At 41.4% G+C, this 23,094-nt stretch overlaps 1 protein-coding gene across 15 annotated transcripts in view; it reads left to right on the forward strand.

Moving 5' to 3' along the window:
- Positions 1-871: 871 nt before the first annotated feature.
- EMSY (EMSY transcriptional repressor, BRCA2 interacting) overlaps positions 872-23,094 on the forward strand; it is a 42,724-nt gene continuing 20,501 nt past the window's right edge. For 12 of the 15 annotated variants that reach the window (XM_051608664.1, XM_051608650.1, XM_051608661.1 and 9 more), the window contains exons 1-9: positions 872-991; positions 2,188-2,296; positions 5,880-5,979; positions 6,496-6,570; positions 9,027-9,202; positions 10,444-10,596; positions 13,913-14,172; positions 18,980-19,250; positions 21,180-21,476. In XM_051608664.1, the coding sequence (XP_051464624.1) occupies positions 2,227-2,296; positions 5,880-5,979; positions 6,496-6,570; positions 9,027-9,202; positions 10,444-10,596; positions 13,913-14,172; positions 18,980-19,250; positions 21,180-21,476 (1,402 nt within the window). In that variant the 5' untranslated portion in view covers positions 872-991; positions 2,188-2,226. The remainder of the gene's footprint in view (positions 992-2,187; positions 2,297-5,879; positions 5,980-6,495; positions 6,571-9,026; positions 9,203-10,443; positions 10,597-13,912; positions 14,173-18,979; positions 19,251-21,179; positions 21,477-23,094) is intronic. The other 3 variants (XM_051608659.1, XM_051608663.1, XM_051608665.1) reach the window with 1 other exon arrangement.

The following is a 23,094-nucleotide window of genomic DNA, read 5'->3' on the forward strand; positions in this document are numbered from 1 at the left end:
GAGATTATTTTCTTTCCTATCTCTAATCTGGTCTAAGGATTTTTTTATTTTATTTTTATTTTTATTTTTTCAAGATAGGGAAATTACTGCTCTTCTTGGAAATCTGCTGGGGAAAAAAAATTAATCATAGTTTGGGTCAGAAGGGACCTTAAAGATCACCCAGTTCCAGCACCTCCTGCCCCCACCGTGGGCAGGGACACGTCCCACTAACCAGGTTGGAAGTTATATTAAAAAGTTATAATTGCTGTTTCATATAAAATATCTGCCAGGCCCCAGGCTCCCAGTTCGGTGCCGGCAGCTTTTGGGAAGTAGTGGGTGGCTCCGCTCCCTGATGAATGACCGCAGGGAGCAGAGGAACACCCGGGAGCGGTCGGGAATGTGGCTTCAGGGCGTGGGTTTTACGACTTTATTGTTCGCACAGAAGCCTCGGTGACCACAGCCCGACACAGCCCCGCGCCTTCCCGCCTTCCAGCGCGAAACCCGGCCATACGATGTCAGGGCTTGATGTCAACCCTGCCGGATCTCTTTGCAGCAGCAGCAGCGATGAATCTTGAGTGCCTTAAAGTCCAGGGGTGCGCGGTTAAACCGCGCCCCGCCGGCAGTTTTTGTCCCCTCTCGCCGCCCGTACCTGGCCGCCGGGCCATGGCGGGACGGTCGGCGCCTCTTCCCACCCGCGTCGACAAAGAGGCCCGGGAAGACTACAAATCCCAGGAGCCCCTTGCGCCGCCGCGCATGCGCAGAGCTCTCCCCGCGCCATCCTAGCCCGGGCTCCTTCCCTCTCCTCCCTCGCCACAGGTCGGGCGGGGACTACAACTCCCGACGTGCTCCGCGGCGCCCGCGCATGGGCAGTGCGTCCCGCCGCCATCTTGGCCCGGGGAAGCGCTGCCGCCGCCGTCGCCGCTAAACAAACCCGCGAGCGGCACCGGGGGGAGGAGGAGGAGGGGCCCTGCCGCCGAGGAGCTCTTTCGATGTGCCAAGCACGGCCAGCCAGGTGGGTCCCCGCTCCCTGGCAGCCCCCGCTTCGTCTCCTCGCCTTGCCCGGGGCGCTCTCCCTCAGGGCGAGGGGCAGCTCCCCTTCCCCGGACGGACGGCGGGGACCCGCCGCCCCCTCACGGGCCCGGGCCTCGCCCCGTCCGTTCCCCCCCCACACCCCACCCCGGCCTGCAGGAAGCAGCGCCCGTTCTCTCCTTCCTTTCGACCGGCGGGGGCTCCTCAGCCCAGCCCGGCGGGGGGAAACGCAGCACCCCTGCCTCCCTCCTGTCTCCTGCCCCCCCCAAAAAAAAAAACCCCAACAAAACCCGAGGAGCCCCCCCCCCCCCCTCCCGGCTGCCTCGAGAGGAGATCCTCTGTTGTTTGGGTTTTTTTTCAGCCCCGCTTCGGAAGGTGCGACGGCGCCGGGGCTTTTGTTCCCGGTGCCCACCCCCCACCCTCTCCTCTCTTCCCCCCCCCCCCTCGAGTCGTGCCGTGCCCTGCCCGGGGCTGGCACCAGCCGGCTCCCCTCCGCCTCCTCTTTTCCCTTGTATTATCCTTCTTACCACCAGGAGATGCCCCTTCCCTCCCTTCCCCGCCACCCCCGGAATCTCGCCGAGATGCAGTCGGGCGAGGGGGGTGTTCCCCGTGTTTGGGTATTATTATTTTTTTTTTGGAGAGAGAGAGAGGCTGATGTTGGTACGTGGAAAACAAATTTTCACGGGTGTTTTGTTGTTTTTTTTTTGCCGTTCTGTCGTATAATAGGCTGGTGCTAAATGCATTCCCTGGGGGGGGAGAAGTAGGGGAGGGGGGGGGGGCGTGCGGTTAGCTGGAAGAGTTCTTATAATAGGTGCTCTGTGCATAAAGAGAGGGAGGAGACTTCAACATCAATTCGGAGAGCGTTTCTGGAAAAGGAAAAAAAAAAAAAAAAGGGCCTGAGAAGGAGATAGAAAAGTCGGTAAAAAGGCTCGGGTGCTGGATCTGAGCGAAAGAGTACAGGAAGTCCGTGCCCGTGTGAAGCTGCTGAATTCCTGCATGGCAAAACATGCCATTGCAAAGGTTGGAGCAGGGATGGGAGTGAGGGAACGTGTCGGTGGAGTTTTGAGCCGGCTGAAGAGAGTTTGCGTTGGGAAATCAATACGTGATGGACTTGTGCTTGCTGCAATTTCTAGTCCTTTTTTTTTTTTTTTTTTTTTTTGTCTTTCTTTTTGTTCCCAGCGAGGCTGAGCTCTGTGGGAGTGCAGACACAAGGGCGAGATGCCTGTGGTGTGGCCAACTCTTCTGGATCTCAGCAGAGATGAGTGCAAGAGGATCCTTCGCAAACTGGGTACAGTAAGATACAATTTGTGGGTCTGTATGTTTGCCCTTTTAAGATGTGCCTGCCTGCTGCTTCCATGAAATACTTTAATATGTCTACAGGCAACTTACAAGTCATTTCCTGCATTTTGCATGTGTCATTGGTTTGACAGCCCTGGCTTAAAATGATGTTTGGCAGATGTTCACTGCCTGAGCGAAATGAATAGGGCAGAATTGTTTTGGTTTGCTAGAATCTTTCATGGATGTTTTGGTCCATCTCTGCCTCGGTGTTCCAGTGTTGCATTGCTGTTCTTTTTATCATAGAATCACAGAATGGTGAAAGTTGGAAGGGACCTTAAAGATCATCAGGTTCCAGCCTCCCTGCTCTGAGCAGGGACACCCCCCACTAGACCAGGCTATTAATATGCAGTGGGATACTTTGTGAGAGGAAGGTCTTAATTTCTCTTTCAGTCCTGTATTAGACACCTTTCTCTACCCAAAAAAAATCATGGAACCCTGGTTTAATTGACATGGTAGGACTGAGTTCAAGTAGTAAAGGTAATATTGTAAAGACTTGAACCAGGAGGAAAATAATGGTGATTTGTGGTTTGCAGCTACACAGATTATCAGGGAAGTGTGAAAACAGTGTTCTTTTTTAACTGTCATAACAACAGGAGCTTTTTGCATTGTTTCAAATGTATTTCAATACTTGAGACCCTTGCCCAGTAGATATATTTTGGGAGGTTGGTTGGGTTTTTTTTGTGCTCTGTCCTTGTAAATACAGGTGTATGAGGAGAAATGCTTTTGTATTTTGGAGGATAATAAGTATGTTTACTCTTTGCTCACATCCACTTTTGGCTTCCACAGTCCTTTGTTAGACCATTGATCTGATCTTGTGTAGTCATTTTTTAGTTCTTAGAGATGAGGGTTTTTTTATTTAGTTAAGGATTTATTTTTTTATTTTTTTTTTTTGCCAGTTAAGTGTTGTGTGTAGTATTAGAAGCGGGGAGAAAAACCAACAACTGAGATTTCTTATCAGACTTTCTTCTGAGGAGTATAATCCAAGAGCTGATGTCAGGAGGAAAGTCGAGACTGCCTCTAACTTCCAGTGACAGTCAAGTCACAGCTTTTCTTCTCATTTTGAATGTTAAAAGATGATGTGCTGTACTTTTTAGCAAGAGCATGAGGAACCCATTCACTGTATTTTCTGAGAGTCAAGAATTCATTTTCCCTCCCTTTGTCCTTTTTATCTCATTTCTTGGGGATCTGGGATTTGTGTTAGGTTGAAGCAGAGGGTGATGCAGACATTAGACACAACATTGCAGCTAAGCTGGACATCCAGTAAGGTGGCAGCCCTTGGTTTTATGTGAGGCTCAAGAAGTACAAAAACTAGGAGAAAGTGCAGGATTCTGAGAGATTTGGACTGGGTCTGTGCTGCTGAATTTTGTTAACGTAGCTCTGCTGGCTAAGAGCATGGAAAAAAAAACAACAAACCAAAACCAACAACAACTTCCACCCCAGCTGGCAGAACTGTGCTGGTGCAGCTGAGCCAAACAGAACTGCAGCTACACCTCCTTCAATGACATAACCTAGGCTGACAGGAAGGGAAAAAAAAAAAGAAAGAAAATAAAATTAAATTTATTATTTTTTTTTCTGGCTGGCGTGAGCTGTGTCCCCACAAGAGGGCCCTGCCAGCAGAACAGAGGATCAGGGCCTGTAGCAGCCGTGTCTCCTCTAGGGTAGAGAAGCTCTCAGTTTCAACAGACACACTGTTAAGACTGGAGAGAGGAAGGAGCATGGGCAGTGAGGGTGAACAGTCATACCCAGCAACACTCATCTGCTTTTAGAGTCCTGCTTTCCCAGCTCACAGCTCAACATTTTATTTCTTGATCTAGGTAACCCCTAAGGGGGGAAGTGCAGGGCTGTAGGTGAGGCTGAAATGCATCCCGAGTTGTGTGGTACCTGGTGGTGTTCTGCAGTGTCTGTGCTGTGTCACCGAGTAAGGGGGTGATAGTAGCACCCACCTTACACCTGAAAAATGGGTATTTAGTCGTGAAACCTGGTTTGGGTGATTGATGTCTTTTGTGTTGGAAGGAGAGTGGGCCAGTTACAGATTGCTATGTAGACAGAAGGGTGAGGAAGCTACTTACAGCTGTTCTGTTATCTTTACTAGCTTCTAAGAAGCCAGAGTGAGCATTTTCAAAGCTTTAGTGTAGAGGATCTCTATTAAAAATGCAGAAAGAAAAAAGAACAACTTCTAGCTAAATAATGACATGGTTGTATCTGAGAATTACTTTAGGTTGTTAACAGAGGAAAATAATTAGTATCTTAAATATTGTAACGTGGTTGTCTAAATAAAATGTTGATATTTGTAATAACCATTGCATTAATTAACAAATGTTTTATAACTGAAGCTGTAGATGCTTCTGTAGGTCACTTGGAATCCCTGTGCAGGCTGCCTCGTTAACCAAAGTGACTCTGCTTTGTGTTTTGTCAGCTTAATCGGGACAGGAGAGCAGGGCTTCTTTTCAGCACAATTCCTCGATTTGATTTGTAAATTAGCCCTTTGCAATCCTAATGTGAAAGCTTTTCGGAACAGCATCACTCTTTCTTTTGCAGCAAACTCCAGAGGTGTTAGGTTTAGGCCTGCTCCTTTCATTCTTGCTGTTGATTAACTGGAATCCGTTGTGGGGTTGGGTTGGTTGGCTATTGACAGCAAAAGAATCTATTTCTAGTTTTAAAGCAGGAGTTCCAGTAAGGTTTCCTTAAATTGTGCTAAGCTTAGAATAGCAAATCATTCTTTGGCAAATTAGCAAACTCCATTATTTGCATTAAGTGCATTTTCACCCTGCTTAGTTGGACAAAATTCAGAAGTTTCAGTAGCTTTTAGCTATTCTGTTTTTTAAAACACCAGTGGCATGATGTTTTCCTAGATCACCTGGAATTATAAATCCACTTTAAATCAAAATGGTATTTTTGTGAGTTAATCTTCGAGATGGCCCCTCAGTTAAGAGCTGGATTGTTTCTTTTGTGTTGAGCAGGTTCAATTCAGCGGGTTGCATTCTTTTCAGATTCAAGCAGTTGTACATATCAAAGAAACGGGCAGAAAAGATTATGATGATTGTATTTAACAAACTAGAACTGATGCTTTCTGTGCTAATTATGAAGAGCACTAAGGAAAAATCAGTTGTTCTTTTCAAAGTGTATTTCAAGCCAGCTTTTCCATGGAACTTTTAATAATGATGCGTTTTGAAGATTTTTCTTCTGTTTCTAGAGAATTCTGAGCTCCTCTCTGAATTTGGGGACTGTTTCTTCAAGCTTTCTGCCTGAACTGTCAGCTCAGAGAAAGCTTGAAATACTCACTTGGGTTTATAAACTAGATAATCCTCTGTGATGGTACAATTGTTTCATAGAAAAGCTGAACGCTGCAAAGTAATTGACTGAGAGAGTTGTAAACCATCAATCTCTCTTGAAAAGCACTAAATAATTGAAAGACGTGTTCCTCTTAATGATTTTGAAAATTAATAGAATACTGTCAGTAACACTGAAAATAACTTTTTTTTTTCCTTTGCTGTGAGCATTAAATAGAAAACCTGTTTGCTCTAATTCTTCAGAACTGGAGGCGTATGCAGGTGTCATCAGTGCCTTACGTGCACAGGGAGACCTTACGAAAGAGAAGAAGGATCTTCTTGGAGAGCTCTCTAAAGTGCTTAGGTAACCTTGACCTTTTTTAAAATCAGAACTGATGAGCTGTTTGCCTGATAGCTCTGCTTCTGTAGTGGCAGCTTTACTGGTTTGTTGGTGTTGTGGGAGATGCTGAGTGTTGGAATCGTGACAGCTAGCTAGCTCATTAATGTACTTGAAGTTTCATCAAAGTAGGTCTTTTGAAGGTCTTTGGGGTTATATCAAGGAATAGCTCTGCTTGTTCTGTGCAGATTTTTCTACCATGTGTTTTAAATGCCATCAGGAGGTTGGATTCTAGCTGTTTTGCAGGGGACCCTTATGATCAGGAACGTTCTTTTTATTCTCCCGTAACATTTTTGAACAATAACACATCCATTCTTCCTCACTGTGATAGCAAAAGTTAAGTGACAATTTCTTAAATGTAAATGCCTGTTCCCTTCCGTCTCTTGAGTGGATTATTCATAAGTTTCATTTTAGCTAGAAGTTTAAGATAAATGTTCATGTCTGTCTGACTAAAATAGATGGCTGTTTTTTTTTTTCAAACAGTATTTCAACCGAGCGACATCGCGCTGAAGTTCGGAGAGCAGTGAATGATGAACGACTAACGACCATTGCACACAAGTAAGTTATAGGTCACTTTCTGTCTGATAGCTAGAAGTACCCTTTGGAAAATCCTTTGTGCCTTAACTGAGCAGAATCACAGAATCATCAAGGTTGGAAAAGACCTTGAAGATCATCGAGTCCAACTGCCTGCCCTCCAGCCCCCAACCACTAAACCATCTCCTGAAACACCACGTCCATCCCTTTTTTTGAACACCTCCAGGGATGGTGCCTCCACCACCTCCCTGGGCAGCCTGTTCTAATGTGTCAGCCACTCTTTCTGTGAAGTTTTTCCTATTATCTAATCTAAACCTCCCCTGGTGCAACTTGATCCCATTTCCTCTTGTCCTAATCCTAGTCACTAGGGAAAAGAGGCCAACACCCACCTCACCACAACCTCCTCTTGGGTATTTAAAAGTGTATGGGTGAAGGAGTTACTGAATCAGATTTACATCAGGGAACTGCAAACTGTTATTTAGTTCCATCCTATTTTGGATCTGAAGGTATCCCATTTGCTGTACAATATGAGAAAGTGTCTTTTTTCATCAAGAGCTTTATATAAGATAGACCAGAAGAGAGCAGAGAAAATGGAGAAATCCAAAAGCAAGATGAACACGTTTGCTTTATTATTTTTTTGCTTTACCCTTAATATTATTTAAACCTGTTTGGAAAGGTTTTATTAAGAGGGACTGGAGTATGTAGAAAGACACAGGGAAGGAAGGAGGTGGCAGAGGTATTAGTGGAAAACTGTATCAGCACTGAGGGGAAAAAATGGTCAGAGTAAAAGAAGTGCAGCAAGCTAAGTGATGACATCAGTGTCCACTGTTCTCTGCTTGATGCTGCTGTGCTGGGATCAGCTGGGCTGGTTCCTCCTTGTGTTTGCTTTCACAAGCTTCACATGATTTGGAGAGGTGGAGAGGAGCAAGAGGGCAAGTGCTAACATATCTTTGGTAGTTAACAGTCTTACTATTACGAGCTGGATTGTAAGTGTGTGTATTTTTCTTTATTTTTCTGTGTTAGAAGCATCAATTTTTAAGTTTGACTTGGGTAGCTTAGGTGTTATGGGGAGAAAAAAGGGAAATTGTACAAATAGGCCACCTGGAGTTAGCAGTTGTTTAGTCCTAGACTCAGCAAAATCAGCATAATCTTATGGTGCTGCAGAAGGACATTTTAGTGTTTAATGTTCAATTTTGAAGAGTTAGAAATAGGCTGTTTACCAAGCAAAACCCACCAAGTTCCTTACACTTCTTGAAAGAAAAGGGGGAAAAAATGAAAAGTAAGTATTTAATTGGCAAATCAGGATTATTTTCTTGAATCAAGTTTCCTTTTTATGTGGTAGTTCTTTTTCTAGCATTTTACAGAACAAGCATGAAGTTTGTCCTGAGGTGTTGGATTTTAAGTTGATGAAATACCATAATCCAAAAAAGTTGTAGTTGTGAAGTGCTGCACCTCTTTTTCCTGTGGTAATTCTTTGGAAGTGGTGGTTGATAATACAGTCTTTTGCTTTAAAGAATTCCCTTAACTCATTAGGAAAGCCAACTTATTATAGCTTTGCTATATGCAACATTTATAGTCTGATTTTTATTTTAATAGTGTATTTTTACCTCGGCTGATGTAGCTCTGCTTGTACTTTATGAATATGTATGAAGAATGCTGAAACATATCAGAATTTAACACCAGAGCAGATCCTCTGTGTCTTACAGACTAATTTGTGGTAGCTTTTGCTGCAACTTGCCTGCAATAGTTCACATGAGAAGTTGTTTTTCAGAATATATTAATACATTACATGGGTTGATTTGCTTAAGAACCTAACAGCAGTGAAAAATCATTTGCCACTTTGGTGTTGCTGATTTGACAAATGACTTGTGGAAAACAGTCATAAAGAGAAACATTTTTCCATCTAGGAAAGAACAATATTTTTTGGAAGCATTAGGAGAAAAAGCAGGCAGCAGGCTCGTTTCTGTTAAGGAATATGACCAGGGTGTAAATAGTGTTCTGTATCCTTGTTTGGGACTACTTGAATAAGTCTTGACAAACTTTCCTCTTCAAGTAAAATCCTCTTCAAGTAAAAAAAAGATTTGTATGAGAAACCAAGGGTTTTTCCCTGTAAAATAATCAATTTAATTTACTGGATGTCTAAGTGCTTGGTTCATCCAGAAGTAGAGTGTGAACCAACTCTACCTGTATAGTTGCTAATCTAGTTATGGGGTTTTTAACATGACATCCACAGACCTATGGCCATTTAAGGGCTCTAAAACAGAAGAAGCAACTCTGGAATTTTCTATGGGAGGATTTCTATATCAGGTGGGAAAAATCTGAGGGCTTTTATGAAACGAAGAAAGTTGCAGATCATCGCTCTCCTATGTCTTTCGAAACCGCTTGTTAGATTTCTGCCGTTGAAAAAGGGCCCTTAGATAAGAGTACAGAGTATTTTGGGAACTGGGCAGAATACTTACAGAATGTGCATTTCTCTTTAGTATGTCTGGACCAAACAGCTCTTCTGAGTGGTCTATAGAAGGTCGTCGGCTGGTGCCGCTGATGCCGCGGTTGGTTCCACAAACGGCTTTCACTGTTACCGCCAACGCTGTTGCCAACGCAGCTGTTCAGCACAACTCATCTCTTCCAGTTCCTGCAGAAACTGGAAACAAAGAAGGTGAGAGGAAGCTGGGATTCTACTGCAATCAGTGGGAATATAAAAATAATGTCACAGTGTACAGGTTGCCTGGGGGAAGCTGTGGCTGCCCCATTCCTGGATGTGTTGAAGGGCAGGTTGGATGGGGCTTGGAGCAGCCTGGGCTGGTGGGAGGTGTCCCTGCTCATGGCAGAGGGTTTGGAACTAGATGATCTTTAAGGTCCCTTCCAACCCAAACCATTCTATGATTTTTATCTTTGAGTTTAAGTATTTTTTTTTTTTAATGATTCATTCTTATTGCACAGTATTCACAGAAATAATTATTTTTCTTTTAAATAAAAGAGATGCCTTTGCTGCATAAATCTGACAACTTTGTGCTAGTGAGCATGCTAGCAACTTAAATGAAAGAAACAATTGCTGGGAAATGAGGGGGAAATTCACTGCTTAACTTGTTCAGCTCTGTAGACTATAAAATCTTGGCTTAAGATTTTGTGAAGTTCTGTAAGTGATGAAAGATGCTTCAGAACACTGTGTTAAGAATGCAAGTAGGTTTTAGTGAAAGTCAAGAACATTTTGTTGGGATTTTTCTTTTTTGTTTACTTCAGATTAAACATACCAAGTGAAAGGATTGCTTTTTACTTTGCCTATGTCTTTTAAATAATTCTAGTACACATCCCATCCAACTTGACTGAATAGGCCCCAATTATGCTTCATGCAACTGGAGAATGTGTAACACTTCTTGAAATAGGTTAATTCTGGTTTTGTGAGAAATACTGGATCATTGTAGCAATAAGCAGCAGTTTAAAAAGCTGATGAAAAAAGCCCAGTTGTTCACTACTAAAGGAATATTTAGATTTTTTTCAACTGATACCATGTTGGGGAGTGGCACAAGGTATTTTCTGTCACTTACATTGGATATGGTCATTTACAGAAAAGCAAAAAGATGAAAATAATTAATGCTAAATGAAAAAATAACAAATTGTAAAGTAACAGATTAAAAACAAATAAAATATCTAGAATCAGCAGCACAGATTTCTGGGGAGGGGAGAAGGGGAGGTTTCTGTCTTCTCTCTGAAGGCCTGTAATTCCATGGTGGTGCTTAGATCAAACTGGGGACTAACCAACAGTAACAAGGTTGCAGAGGCAAAGATTTGGATAATGACCAAATAGGTCTTTGGCTTCCATTTCAGTTGTTAAAATAGTGATAGAATAATGGGATTCTGCACTTCAGTTATACGGAAGGTGTCTTTTCTCCTCTTCAGTGGTGGTTTGCTATTCCTACACAAGTACCACTTCAACCCCAACATCTACCCCTGTTCCAAGTGGCAGTGTAGCAACAGTGAAGTCCCCCAGACCTGCCAGTCCAGCCTCCAATGTAGTCGTCTTGCCAAGTGGAAGTACTGTTTACGTCAAAAGTAAGTGATACTAGCAACTGGTTAACAAAAGGGAAAGAAAGGGCCAGGCTTGTGACTGAAGCATGGACTGAGTTAAACTCGCTGACCTTGGGCAAGTCATGGAATGCCTTTATGCCTTCATTTAGTCTAAGGAATGAATGTATTGCCTCCCTTTTTCAGAGAAATTGTGTTCAGGATAAATCCAGTCACTGTAAAATGCTGCAGGGAGCAGTCGTGGCGAAGACAACAAGAGTGAAAAGCATTTTTAAAATGTAATCTGGGAAGTGCTGTGTATCAGTGGATTCTGAACAGTCCAGCTTGTTCAGAAGTTGTTTTTAAGCCTCTCTGCTGGTTGCTTCTGCAGAGGTCTTCCTTCTTCCTTCTGCTTAAATGCATAATAGTCCCTTATTTGAGTTAGAAAAGGTCCCTCCTTTTCACTTTCACAATTAACCTAGACTTTTTTAGAAGGTTAATTATGTCTGGCCACTTGGTGATTTATGTGGAAGCAAATCTTAGTGAGGCTTGCAGTCCTGGGCAACTGTGAAAACTCCATGTGAAATTCCACCAGATACCCATCTTCATGTATTTAAATTTGGAAATCCAGGGCATAATATCTGGAAGCAGTCTTTTTCTTGTCTCTTCCCCTTTCTTTCTTTGGCTAATAAATCTATTAGTTCTAAAAGCAGGATATGTCCTCATACATATGCCCAGCTCATCAAAGGTAGTTTTATTTAACTAATAATTAAAAATATTTCCTTCTGTTCTTACTCAGTGTCTATCAAAAGGTGACAAAGGTTACTAGTGAGGTTGATAAGTGCCATTTTGATGCTTGCTGTGGATACCTTTTATATTTTAAAAAATATTTTCAGCTTTATATGTGCATGTTTATATTAAATTCTGGCTAGTCAGAAATAGCACATTGTATGTAAATGCAATCTTACCTTCAAACCACCATTTCTAATGGCTCTGTCAAGCCATGGAGCCCATTACATTGAAATTTTTCATTTTTCTGATCTAATGCACTAATCACTCAGCTTTAGTTTAAAGATTCAGGGGGAAATGTTCTTAACCTCTTAAAAATTTAATTTAAACCTCTACTGAATTATTACATGATAATGAGTATAAAACCAGTCTAGACACATGATAGAGGGATAAAAGGTTCTCATTTTTATTCTGTCCATCCCTAGATATTTTTGTCTTCCACTTTGCGTGCTTCATTTCTACCCTTTTTTAAGGAGTTGTGTGTTTTTTAGAATGTGTGGTATCAGTCACATTAGTTTAAACAGACCTTACAGTTGTGACTTTGCCACTGCTCTGGTATGTGGCTTCATCCAGGTCACAGTCTGATTGAGCCATTAACCTCTCCATGCATCTGCTTCCTTGCTCATCAAGTGTGAGTTAGAGATGAACCTTTTAGCTAAATGTTTGCAGTTTCTAACGTGGAATTCTAGGAATAATGTTCTTGCAGAACCCCAGCAGTGGAAACAGGAGATGTCATGACCTGTATTTAGCATGAAATAATATTCTGCTAATTTAATCTTACTTTCTTACTTCTGTGTTCTTGTTTTTTGGGGGTTTGGGTTAGTTTTTGGTTTTTTTGAGGACCAGAAACTGCCTCTTCAGTATTTCTTTGTGACCTACCAGAATAACAGCTGTGTCCTAATATACTAGCTGCCTGTGGGTTTTTGATTTGGAATGATTTTGAGATTCTGGAGTTGCTGCACATTTTTACTGTGAATATTGACCTCACAGTTACAAGTTTGTGTTGTGCAGTCACAGTAATTCTTAAAGGCCTGTTTGTAATAGACTCTGCAGTCAGGTAAGCAGATCTCTGCTTTGTAGGTGGAGATCACTGCTTGGCTTCTTCAGGGCCATAAAGTAAATTGTGGATTAGAGCTTTGAAATCTGGACTTGCAGATCCACACTTCATCCGTACTGCAAACAGTATTTTTTGGAGTTGAAAGCAAACTTAAATAAAGTCTTTTCTTCCCTCTTCTAGTTCAGTCTCCCATCCTTTGTGTGCATGCAGCTGTCAGCCTTCTGAAGTGTACCTGCAAATCAGCTGGTACTGAGAGAGAATTCTGTTTTTCAGACTTCACTTGCCGTGCTACTGAGCACTTTCTTGTCTGTGTTAATCCCTGGGTCTTCACTTCTTGAATGCCAGAATATTTTATTATTTTAATTAGAGATTGACCATAATTAGATCTTGAGCCTAATTAGAGACCTACTGTCAACCCAGTTTACTTGGGTTACCAGCAAAACTGCTTTTTACCATGGCAGCATTTTTTTTCTGTAAGCCCCAGGCATACAGAACAACACCCTCAGTCTTGTTCCGTGTAGGGGTTTGTGTATTTTCTGCATATCTCTGTTTTTCAGTTGTTTAACACTGTCTAATTTCTTAAACATAAATACCCAAGGGGTGTAAGATTTTCAAGGTAATCGAGCTATGTTATTCTGTAATGTATATCAATTTATGAACCTTTTGCCTGCTTAGAAGAGTTTCATGTGGATTTAAGATCCATTGATCACTCTGCAGGAGGGGTGATCCGTTGCTTAGCTGAATATTGCAGCATACTTTGTTTTTCTACATGTGCAGTAGATGATTGTGAGGGAGAATGAACACATTTGAGGCCAAATTTCTGTTGTTTTTCATGATTGTGTGTTGGGTGCTGGTTTATATCTGTTGCACAAAGTACACCAAAGGAGGCAGATGCTGATGAAGTGAGGTTTGACCTTCATGGTTAAATGATATAATTAAAAAAATTAAGCAGGATCTCTAGATGCTGTGTTAAGGTGAAAGGGAGAAGGAAGCTGGAATAATAAGGATGGTATGCAAGTAGGTACAAAGGTTGAAATCCAAGCAGACTGCAGGAGGAGAAACTTCAGTAGTCCAGTTGCTGTGAACAAAACCAGCAACAACAACAGCCTAGTGTAAAGTTTTAAACTGAAATGTGCATGATGAAATGTGCATGACATTATCCCAAACCTCTTGTGTGCTGAGTCTCGTTAGTCAAGCTTCTGGAGACAGAATGAAATCCCTGCAGTGGCTCTTGTGTTCTTTCAGTCTCTTAAAATGAATGAAGTAACCCAGTAACTGAGGAGCTTGGGGGTTTTAGGGTTTCTTTCTTTGCTTTATGGCACTCGAAATGTGGTCTGTATCAAGGACTAAAACCATCTGTGGAGTGATACAGGTTAGTTGTGAATAAGCAATAATTTGTCCTCCGTGCCTTTTTCTCTTAATTGAAAGTGAGTGTAAGATTGAGCAAGTGGTAATGTTTTAGAAAGCACTGAGAGCTGCAGAAGGGGAAAATATCATTTAGAAGCACTTCTTTTCCAGGTGTCAGCTGCTCAGATGATGATGAAAAGCCCCGCAAAAGACGGCGAACAAATTCTTCTAGTTCTTCCCCCGTTCTCCTGAAAGAAGTCCCAAAGGCAGTGACTCCTGTCACTAAAACTATCACAGTGCCTGTAAGTGGCAGCCCCAAGATGAGTAATATCATGCAGAGCATTGCCAACTCCTTGCCACCGCACATGTCGCCTGTGAAAATAACCTTCACTAAGCCCTCAACACAGACAACAAACACGACAACACAGAAGGTATGTGGGGGAAGCTGCCAAATGTTACTTTATTCTGGTTTTATCAATGAGTAAGATGTGATGTTTGACTCTTCCTTTCTGTGAACTGTCTAGCTGTTTTGTTTTTTTTATAAGGATTGCACTTGGGATAAGGTAATTCCCTCTTTAAAACGAACAGAGAGAGAACCAAACTCTTGTATGAATTTAGTTCACCTGTGTGTGAAAGGACCTGGATTGACAGCCGTGGAGACTGAAGCCCTCTTTTTATCCACAGAACAGGTACAGCACAGGCAGCGGGAGTGCAAGCTTCCCCCAGACTGCCCCACCAATGTGCCTCAACCCTGACCTGAAGGGACCACTTCTAGGGATGAGAGGGGATTCAGTCTCCATGCTCATTCAATTCTTGGCCTCTCTGGTGAGACTGCCAACAAGGTTGCCAGTTAGTACCATTTGTGGTGTTGGGTTTTGTGATATGGACACTAGTCCACTGAGAACTGGATCACATAGGCCACTGAACAGCCTTCAGATGGTAACAACTATTGGTCAAAGGTAATCTTTCTTATTTCTATTTTCCTTATTTATAATTATTCTTTGCAGTAGTAGAATTCCAAGAGAGGTGGCATGGGCTTTCCCTTGCCAAGCCTTTTGTCTGGAGACTTACTTTCTTGGTTTCTGTAAAGATTATTCTTGGAGCTGATCAGAGGCTGGGGGGCTTTATTTTCCTTTCAGTACTAGTGTGCCATTTCTCATTCTACGTTTACAGTGTTACCGTGGTCAAAATCAGTTGCTTTATTTTGGCAGAGTGTGCCCAGCTTTCACCAGAATGCAGTGTGTGGAAGAGGTTTTCTGTGCTGAAATTTTATATTAGACTCAGGTTTTACGTGCCTGATCTATGGCATGACCACTACTTTCCCATGCTTTAGGAAGCATTTCAGATGTGTCTACTTTTTTGTTCTGAAGGAATTAAAAAGAGATTAATGAATCAGACCAAGTTCATTCTTGGTGCAGTTATTAATTAAGGCAGACTTGGGGCTGGGGAAGAGTCTGTGGAATTAATTTGGCCTTGTTACTGAAGACTCGTGGTAGGTTGTCCACTAACAAGCATTTTTTTCCAACTGTGAGAGTTTGACTGTTGAGCTCAAACTTTCACTCAGTGTTTGTTCTATTAGTCATCTTAATTGTTTTATGACTCTTGTTTGGATCAGCAGAGTTCCCATGTCCCAGTTTTTGGAATCTTTAAAACCAAGGAAGATTAACATGCAATAAAGAACTTGCTTTCCTGGCCTTTTCCTGCTTCAGAGCTTCTTGATGTTTTCATTTGATTCACAGTTCTTTAACAGTGTCCTTAATCAAACTTCATGTCTGAAGATGTGCATAGAAATTTGTGAGTGAGCATAAGCCATCAAGTAAAATGTTCTTCTTTCAGTGCAGCAAATCCACAGGTGGACAGGGCTTAACCTTCCTCTCCTGTTGCTCTTCTTAGGCTCATCTTTTGTGAAGGAAGACTTTATTGCCTTAAACCTCTGTAGAGTTGTATAAAGTATCAGGTTTTTTTATAGTATGGTAGTTAAAGTTGGGCTGTATTAAATCTCCAAAAGGAAGAGAATGGACTGCTGGTAGGGTCTTTTCTGCAGTTGAGCCTCTGCTTGTTCTGCAAGGGATAATTTAGGATTTGCATTGCAGAGTATTATTTGACTCTCTTTAAGGAAAATCATCACTTGTTTCATTAGGGAGCCATAATAGTATTTGTGTCTGAACTTCTCACACTGCCCTCTTTTGTTGGGGGTAGATATGCCAAAATATGTAACTGGATCATTTTGGTGGGAGAAATCCTTTTCAGTAGTTCTAAATTAAATGTCAGACTTGTTAGACTCAAATTGGAAATGTACTATTTTAAACAAGTGCAGTTGGGTATCAGTGAAGTTGTTGGATATGAATTAAATTCTTTGTTTCTGCATGCCAGCTCTGAATTGTTTTGACATTTTAGTAGGTTGGAGGAAGATTTGTCTTAACAACTAATAGTGTCACAGCTCCAATTTCTGGATTCTCTTAAAATGAAGACCTCTGTCTAGGACAGAAGGGAACTAGTGGAGCTTCTGGCAGTTAATGCCTTTATTTCCTCAGGGACTAGGTTTTGATTTCTCTCAAAATAGAACTGACAGGACTAATTTCAATGTATTTTAAGAAGTACTTTTTACCTTAACAGTTAAAATCAACAACAGCAAAAAAGCAACTTGTTTGTTTTGTTTTGTTTTTAAATTGGGAAGTCATAGAATCCTAGAATGGTTTGGGTTGGAAGGGACCTTGAAGACCATCAGGTTCCAACCCCCCTGCCATGAGCAGGGACACCTCCCACCAGACCAGGCTGCACAAGCCTCATCCAACCTGCCCTTGAACACCTCCAGGGAGGGGGCAGCCACAACCTCCCTGGGCAACCTGTTCCAGTGCCTTCCTGCCCTCCTGGGGAAGAATTTCTTCCTGATGTCTGACCTCAATCTCCCCTCTTTCAGTTTAAACCCATCACCCCTTCTCCTATCCCTGCCCTCTCTAGTGAAAAGACCCTCTCCAGCTTTCCTGTAAGCCCTTCAGGTACTGGAAGTCTTTCTGCTGTAGAAGATGTGATGCAGTTTTGGTGAGGTTGCTTTGGTCATTTCAACATATGTGAGAAAATTCTGTCTCAAAAATACAGTTGTTGTGATTTGAGCTTTAATTCTTTTACGTTTTTACTGGAAAATTCTGTTTTCTGGATACACTTCACACATGAAGTTCCCTGAAGTTTGTTCTGCTTTGTTAACTTTAAAAGAAGATACAGAATAAAGAGATTCAAACCTAGTCATGGGACAGCAATCACTGTTAAACTAAAATTATTTACAAGCTTTTTTCCTTGCCTGGTTAAATTGTTATTAAGTGATGATCTTGGACTGATGGTTTTATCCTTTGTCTTTGAATGAAGAGCAGTGGTGATCAGGAGTTGTGATTATGCCCAGATTCATCCTGGTTGTCTGTACTTATTGGTTGAGATGCTCACATTGCCCTGTCACACTCTAGATTATATAGGAAGCTTAATGTGAATAATCTGCCTTTTTTTAACTGCAAGTTGTTCTTTGGCTGTATTCCTAAAGCAGGTATCCTAGGTGGAATGGAGCTGGCCCTAAAATTCAAGCACTTGGGAAGTGTTTCTAGTGTTAACTGACTATTTAAGAAACGAGGTAAAACTCCAGAGGCACATCACAGAACCTTTTCACTGGAATCAAGCAGTGTTGTGTTCAGCTTGGCTGCTTGGTCATAGCCTAAGAGCAATTTCAGACATGTGTTTTAATTAAATTAAAATCAGGCAGAAGGAAAAATAAGAGTGACGTAGAGCAAGTGTTCTTCCTGGAGAATGCCATAAAGTGGCAGAGCAGCAGATGTAGAAACCTTCAGGGAAGGTCACTTGTGGTCAACCTGCTGTAGCTCATGGAAATAGTAAGGTTTTGATTTTTCTCAGATCAAAATATTAAAATGCTTAGCTAAGTGGTGGGGACCATAAACCCCAAGCACTGGCAAAAAAGGAGAGGCAGAGGCAGCCACAGTGGTAAATTTTGCTGCTTTTATTCCAACCATGTAGTTATATATATATTTTTTTTAACAAACAACAAAACTCTTAATCCCTTGCTGCCTGATCTGTCACTGAAGTCTATTTCTGGTGCCATTATCATGATTTCTTTTCTCTAACAGGCAAGGTTTCAGTGGTCCTTGGATGGTAGCATAAGGCTTTTAGTTTGAGCTGACCCAGGTTTTTTTTACTCCTGTTGTATTTTTTTTTTTTTTCCCCTATGTGCTTTTGTTACATCAAACCATTATTAAGTTTTTAATTTTCAAGGTTTTCAGTAAATGAAATATTCATTGGGGCAATTGCATTATTCAAACAAATTCTCAATGTTCTTGCATGGTAAACTGAAAATATGTTCTATTTTTGTTGTGTGTTTCTATTCTAAGTGTGTGTAAGCCCAAGGAGGTACATCTCAGCAGGACAAAAGGGAGTCTCTTTACTTAAACAGTCCCTATATTAAATACTAAAGAAATGTTCAGTTTTCTAGGTCAGTTGCTTAAGAACAGAGCTCTTCCAATGTTATAATGAATTCTGTATTTTATGTCAGATCAGATTCATGGCATTGTAATTGCAGCTCACACTAGGAGTAATGTTTATTGTCTTTAGACAAATGGTTTTCAGACAGATAAGAATTTCTTGTTATTGAAAGCACTAATTAAGGCAGAAGATTGTTTTAAACTTAAACCAGGTTTTTCACTGAAATATTGATCATTTACTGCCTTGAGAATAAAAAAAACTTCCCATTACTGACTCAGCAACTGCTTGTTAATGGTTAAAGAGGAAAAAAAAATCTGTTTTCACTGTCATTTCTTGATGTGTGCACAAGGTTTGGGAGAATAGTGTTAAAAACTTGCTTGAAATCCTTTCAGTTCCATTTTAAATGGTCTTCAAGCTTCCTGGCCCAGTTTAACAAAGGCAAGCATTTCATTCCTGTCTATTTGCCTTCACACATGAGATACTTCTTCTTTAATTTGATAGTAATTGTTTTTCTGGAAAAAAAAAAAACAACAACAAACCAACAAAACTAAACCAACAAACTTCTAATTTTAAGGAAATGTTTATCACTTCAAGCTAACTGAAATTCTGTTGCCAGGAAACATGTATATGACACTTTTAAGTGGTCTTAATAAACATGTATCCTTAAAGCTAAATAGACAAAAGATATATTACAGAAATCTTACGCTTTTGAATAAATGCAAAGAACAAATGAATTTCTTCTTCTTTTTCTTCTTTCAGGTGATCATAGTAACCACCTCTCCAAGCTCAACTTTTGTACCCAACATCCTTTCCAAGTCCCACAACTATGCAGCTGTTACGAAACTTGTCCCAACATCAGTCATTGCCTCAACTACTCAAAAGCAACCAGTGGTTATTACTGCTTCTCAGTCCTCTTTGGTCAGTAGCAGCAGCAGTAGCTGTTCCACTGCCTCCTGCACTGCAAATACTATTGCTGTGACTGCTGTGGTATCATCAACACCATCAGTGGTTATGTCAACTGTAGCACAAGGTAAATATGGCAAACATTTAATAATAATATGGCAAAAAAAAAATGGCAAGAACATATTTATAAAAGCTCTTTCACTGATGAACTGGGCTTTGTTTTGAGAATAGCATAGGGGAGGGGTGAGAGAAGTCTACTGATGAAACTCATCCAAGATGCTCCACAAAAGTTCTTGTTGAACTCTTCAGCAATTAATGTGCAGATCCTCTTTTTGAAGTAAATAGGGTAAAATGGTGTGGAATAGCTTTTTATTTTACAAAGATCTTGCTTGCAGCATTTAAACACTGTCGCCTCAAATTATTTGCTTCAAGAACTTTATCTGATATGTGGAAAATGGATATTTCCCATATTTGAAGGTGATTGCTTCTCTTAAAGCCTGATTTACAAAAACATGCAAAAATGCAACTTACGCTTGACGTGCCTACTCTCTAGAATATTTCTCATGGTAGCTAATCTTGACAATTCTGAAAGTTAGTGAGGTGTTTATACCTTTTATATGTGCATTTTATTGGCATCTCAGCTTTCAGGTCCTTAAAAATTTAGACCTGAGTGGGCCTGGATTAAAATTCCCAGGTTTCTGATTTCTAATTCAAACTCTGTAAGCTGGCTCAATTGATTGCACAGCCACTTCCTAACCATTTGGAAGGGAATCTGTGGATGAATGAAAGGGCCTCAGTGACCAACACTTAAAAAATACTAAAGGCCCACCTGAAGCGGCCTACCAGGAAGCTGTGAAGGGACTTTTTATAAGGGCATTTAGTTATAGAATCACAGAATGGTTGGGGTTTGAAGGAACCTCAGAAGATGATCTAGTCCAACCCCCCTGCCAGAGCAGGATCTCCTTTAGTAGGTCCCACAGGATGTCCAGGCAGGTTTTGAATGTCTCCAGAGAAGGAGACTCCACAACCTCTCTGAGCAGCCTGTTCCAGGGCTCTGTCACCCTTACAGTGTGAAAGGTTTTCCTCACGACGTGGAACCTCCTGTGTTCCAGTTTGCACCCATTGCCCCTTGTCCTATCACTGGACATCACTGAGAAGAGCCTGGCTCCTGGACACTGCCCTTAGCGTATTTGTAAACAACGAGGTCGACTCTGTCTCTTCTCCAAGCTAAAGAGACCCAGCTGCCTCAGCCTTTCCTCATAGGCCAAGGGGGAATGGCTTTAAACTGGATGAGGGTAGATTTAAGTTAGACCCTCACTGTGAGGATGGTGAGACCCTGGCCCAGGTTGCCCAGGGAAGCTGTGGCTGCCCCATTCCTGGAAGTGTTCAAGGCCAACTTGGATGGGGCTTGGAGCAACCTGGTCTGGTGGGAGGTGTCCCTGCCCATGCAGGGGGTTGGGACTTGATGATCTTTAAGGTCCATTCCAACCCAAACCATCCTGTGATTCTATGATACGCTGCCAGACACTGACAAGTATCACGTGGCAGTTTTTCCTGGTCCGTATTTTCCATTCTTGTTCCATTCCACAAAATGTTGGGCAACCAAATCAAGGCTGATGAAAGGGGTATTTTGCCTTCCACATTGCTTCTGTAAATCAGATCCTGAAGACATCCATCTACAAAGCAGAAGGGCTTACAGTAGAATTTCATATTGTTCAAACTGTGGGTTTTTAATTGGGTTTGATCATGGAAGAAGGTATAATTCTAAAATAGATGAGGTGTGATATCTTAACATACTTTTTTCAAGATCAGCAGTGTCACTGCAGAAGGTGCTGGTGAAACATTTGGTGACATAAATTGATAATCAATCCAGTTACTTTTCTGAGTGACAGAAATAAGTATTAAGATTTCCTTGGAAACTTTGTCTTTCCATCTAACTGCAAAATTGTTTTAATCACTTTATTACGTGTCACCTGAATGCAAGAGTAGTTAGGAAATAGTAATGTTTTTCTTTCATGGTGCACTGTTCAATCTGAAACCATTTACTCCTTCACAGGTGTGTCTACATCAGCAATTAAAGTTGCCTCTACCAGACTACCTTCCCCAAAAGGTTTGGTTGGCAATCCAACTCAGATCTTAGCACAGTTTCCCAAACAGCATCAGCAGTCTCCCAAACAGCAGCTGCATCAAATACAACAGGCCCAGCAACAGCAACAACAACAACAGCAGCAGCAGCAACAGCAGCCGCAGCAGCAACAGCTGGTGCCATCTTCTGTAGCTCAACAGCAACAGCCACAACAGTCTCAGTTACCACCTGGCATCAAGCCCACCATTCAGATCAAACAGGAATCAGGTAGTTGGAGTTAATCTTGGGGTGCTATTGCTGGTTGATGTGATCTAACCACAACTCAAGCAAGTAGGGCAGAATTCTGTCCCAAAATGTGCATGGGGAGCTATCATTGTGGCATTATTTGAGTACAGGATTTGGCATGAAACCTGGATGTAAGCAGATAGTGAAGGATGTCTTAATGTTTTCAGCTAACAATAATTGAAGATTTGATTCAGTCAGTCTTCTTGTTTGGTTCAGGTATACAGGCCATGCTTTAGGAATAAATGTTTTGTCTTTAGAGATTGAAAGGTGTGTCAATATTTTCAAAAGTAATGTGGCGAGCAACCTGGAAGACACCAGTTCTCTGAAGATCCAAGAGCTGTTCAACTGTATCAACTACAAAAAGATGTTATTCCATGTTTTAATTCTTTCCTTGGATCCAGAAATCAACTTTTGAGGTAGTTGTCAAATGCAGTTAGATCTGAGACTGGAAGTTGGACTGGATTCTTTTTGTAACACTGGTTTGTTCAGTTGACTTTGAGCAAGTCATGTAATCTTTCTGTGTTGGCTTTTTTCTGCTCTAGAATACAGTTCTTATCTCCATAAGTGTAGAAAGAAGTACTGTTTGTAAAGTTACCTAATTCTAAAGGAAGAGGTGCTATACAAGTGCAAAGTATTTTTATGTCCATTATTTATAGTAATCGTGTCAGTAGAATTATTATTTTATAGTCATACTATTTAGATAAAAAAATTAAAAGGAGATAGTGTTATGATAAAATAAACAGCCCTACTCCTGTCCTTTGATAAACTTCCTTTTGGATTATAGGACCATTGCCTAAGAAAAAATATCCACTACTGAAGACAGATAAGAAGCCTCCATTTTACAGTCACTGAACAATATTTGATCAATAGGAGCTTCACTCTTTGCCTTCTACCATGGCTTTAGGCTCAGTGTTCCTTTTTAGTTACTTTGGAAGTACCATCTGATTCCTATTGTTTGTGGAAGATGTGCATCAGTTTTCTTAGACACTTTGCTTTTAATCCAGTCTTGTGTCTGGATGATGTAAAGGCTTCAATTTCTCTTCCTAACTTCCTTAGTTAAGTTTGGAGCTTACTTGCTCTGCACTGCTTTTGTCATCAACATTAAAAGAAGAAAACATCTCCAGAGGATGTTTCACAGCCCAAGTAGACAAAATTGTTTACCTAGAAATGTTTGGCTACAAATACAGGTGCCTATATTTAGATGGGATTAATTAAGGCTGAGTGCTTCCTGGCACTTGACCAACACAATGCAACACATTAACCTCATCATGGAGCAGAAGTTAAGTGCAAGTGTCCTGGATACACTTTTCAAACAGATAAGATGAATCTCCTGGTTGGCATCTGAGAGATGAATCTCACAGAGGTCTCATACTGCTACACAAGTCAAGAGAGGGGGAACAGAATCCATTCTGTACTAAGGTGTCTTCATGCTTTGTTCTTGCTGATTCTACTTGGGAGCTTGTTTCTGCCCAGTCCCTTGGCTGCTTCAAGATAGCAAATGGAGAGAGAGCAATTTACTTAAATCAACCTTCCCTAGCCAGTGTCACAGTTGCTTCCTTACACCCACTAACAGTCTTTGTACAGAAAAAAAATGAATTTA

The sequence above is a fragment of the Apus apus genome, chromosome 1 (genome assembly GCF_020740795.1).
Source record: "Apus apus isolate bApuApu2 chromosome 1, bApuApu2.pri.cur, whole genome shotgun sequence".
Lineage (NCBI taxonomy): Eukaryota > Metazoa > Chordata > Aves > Apodiformes > Apodidae > Apus > Apus apus.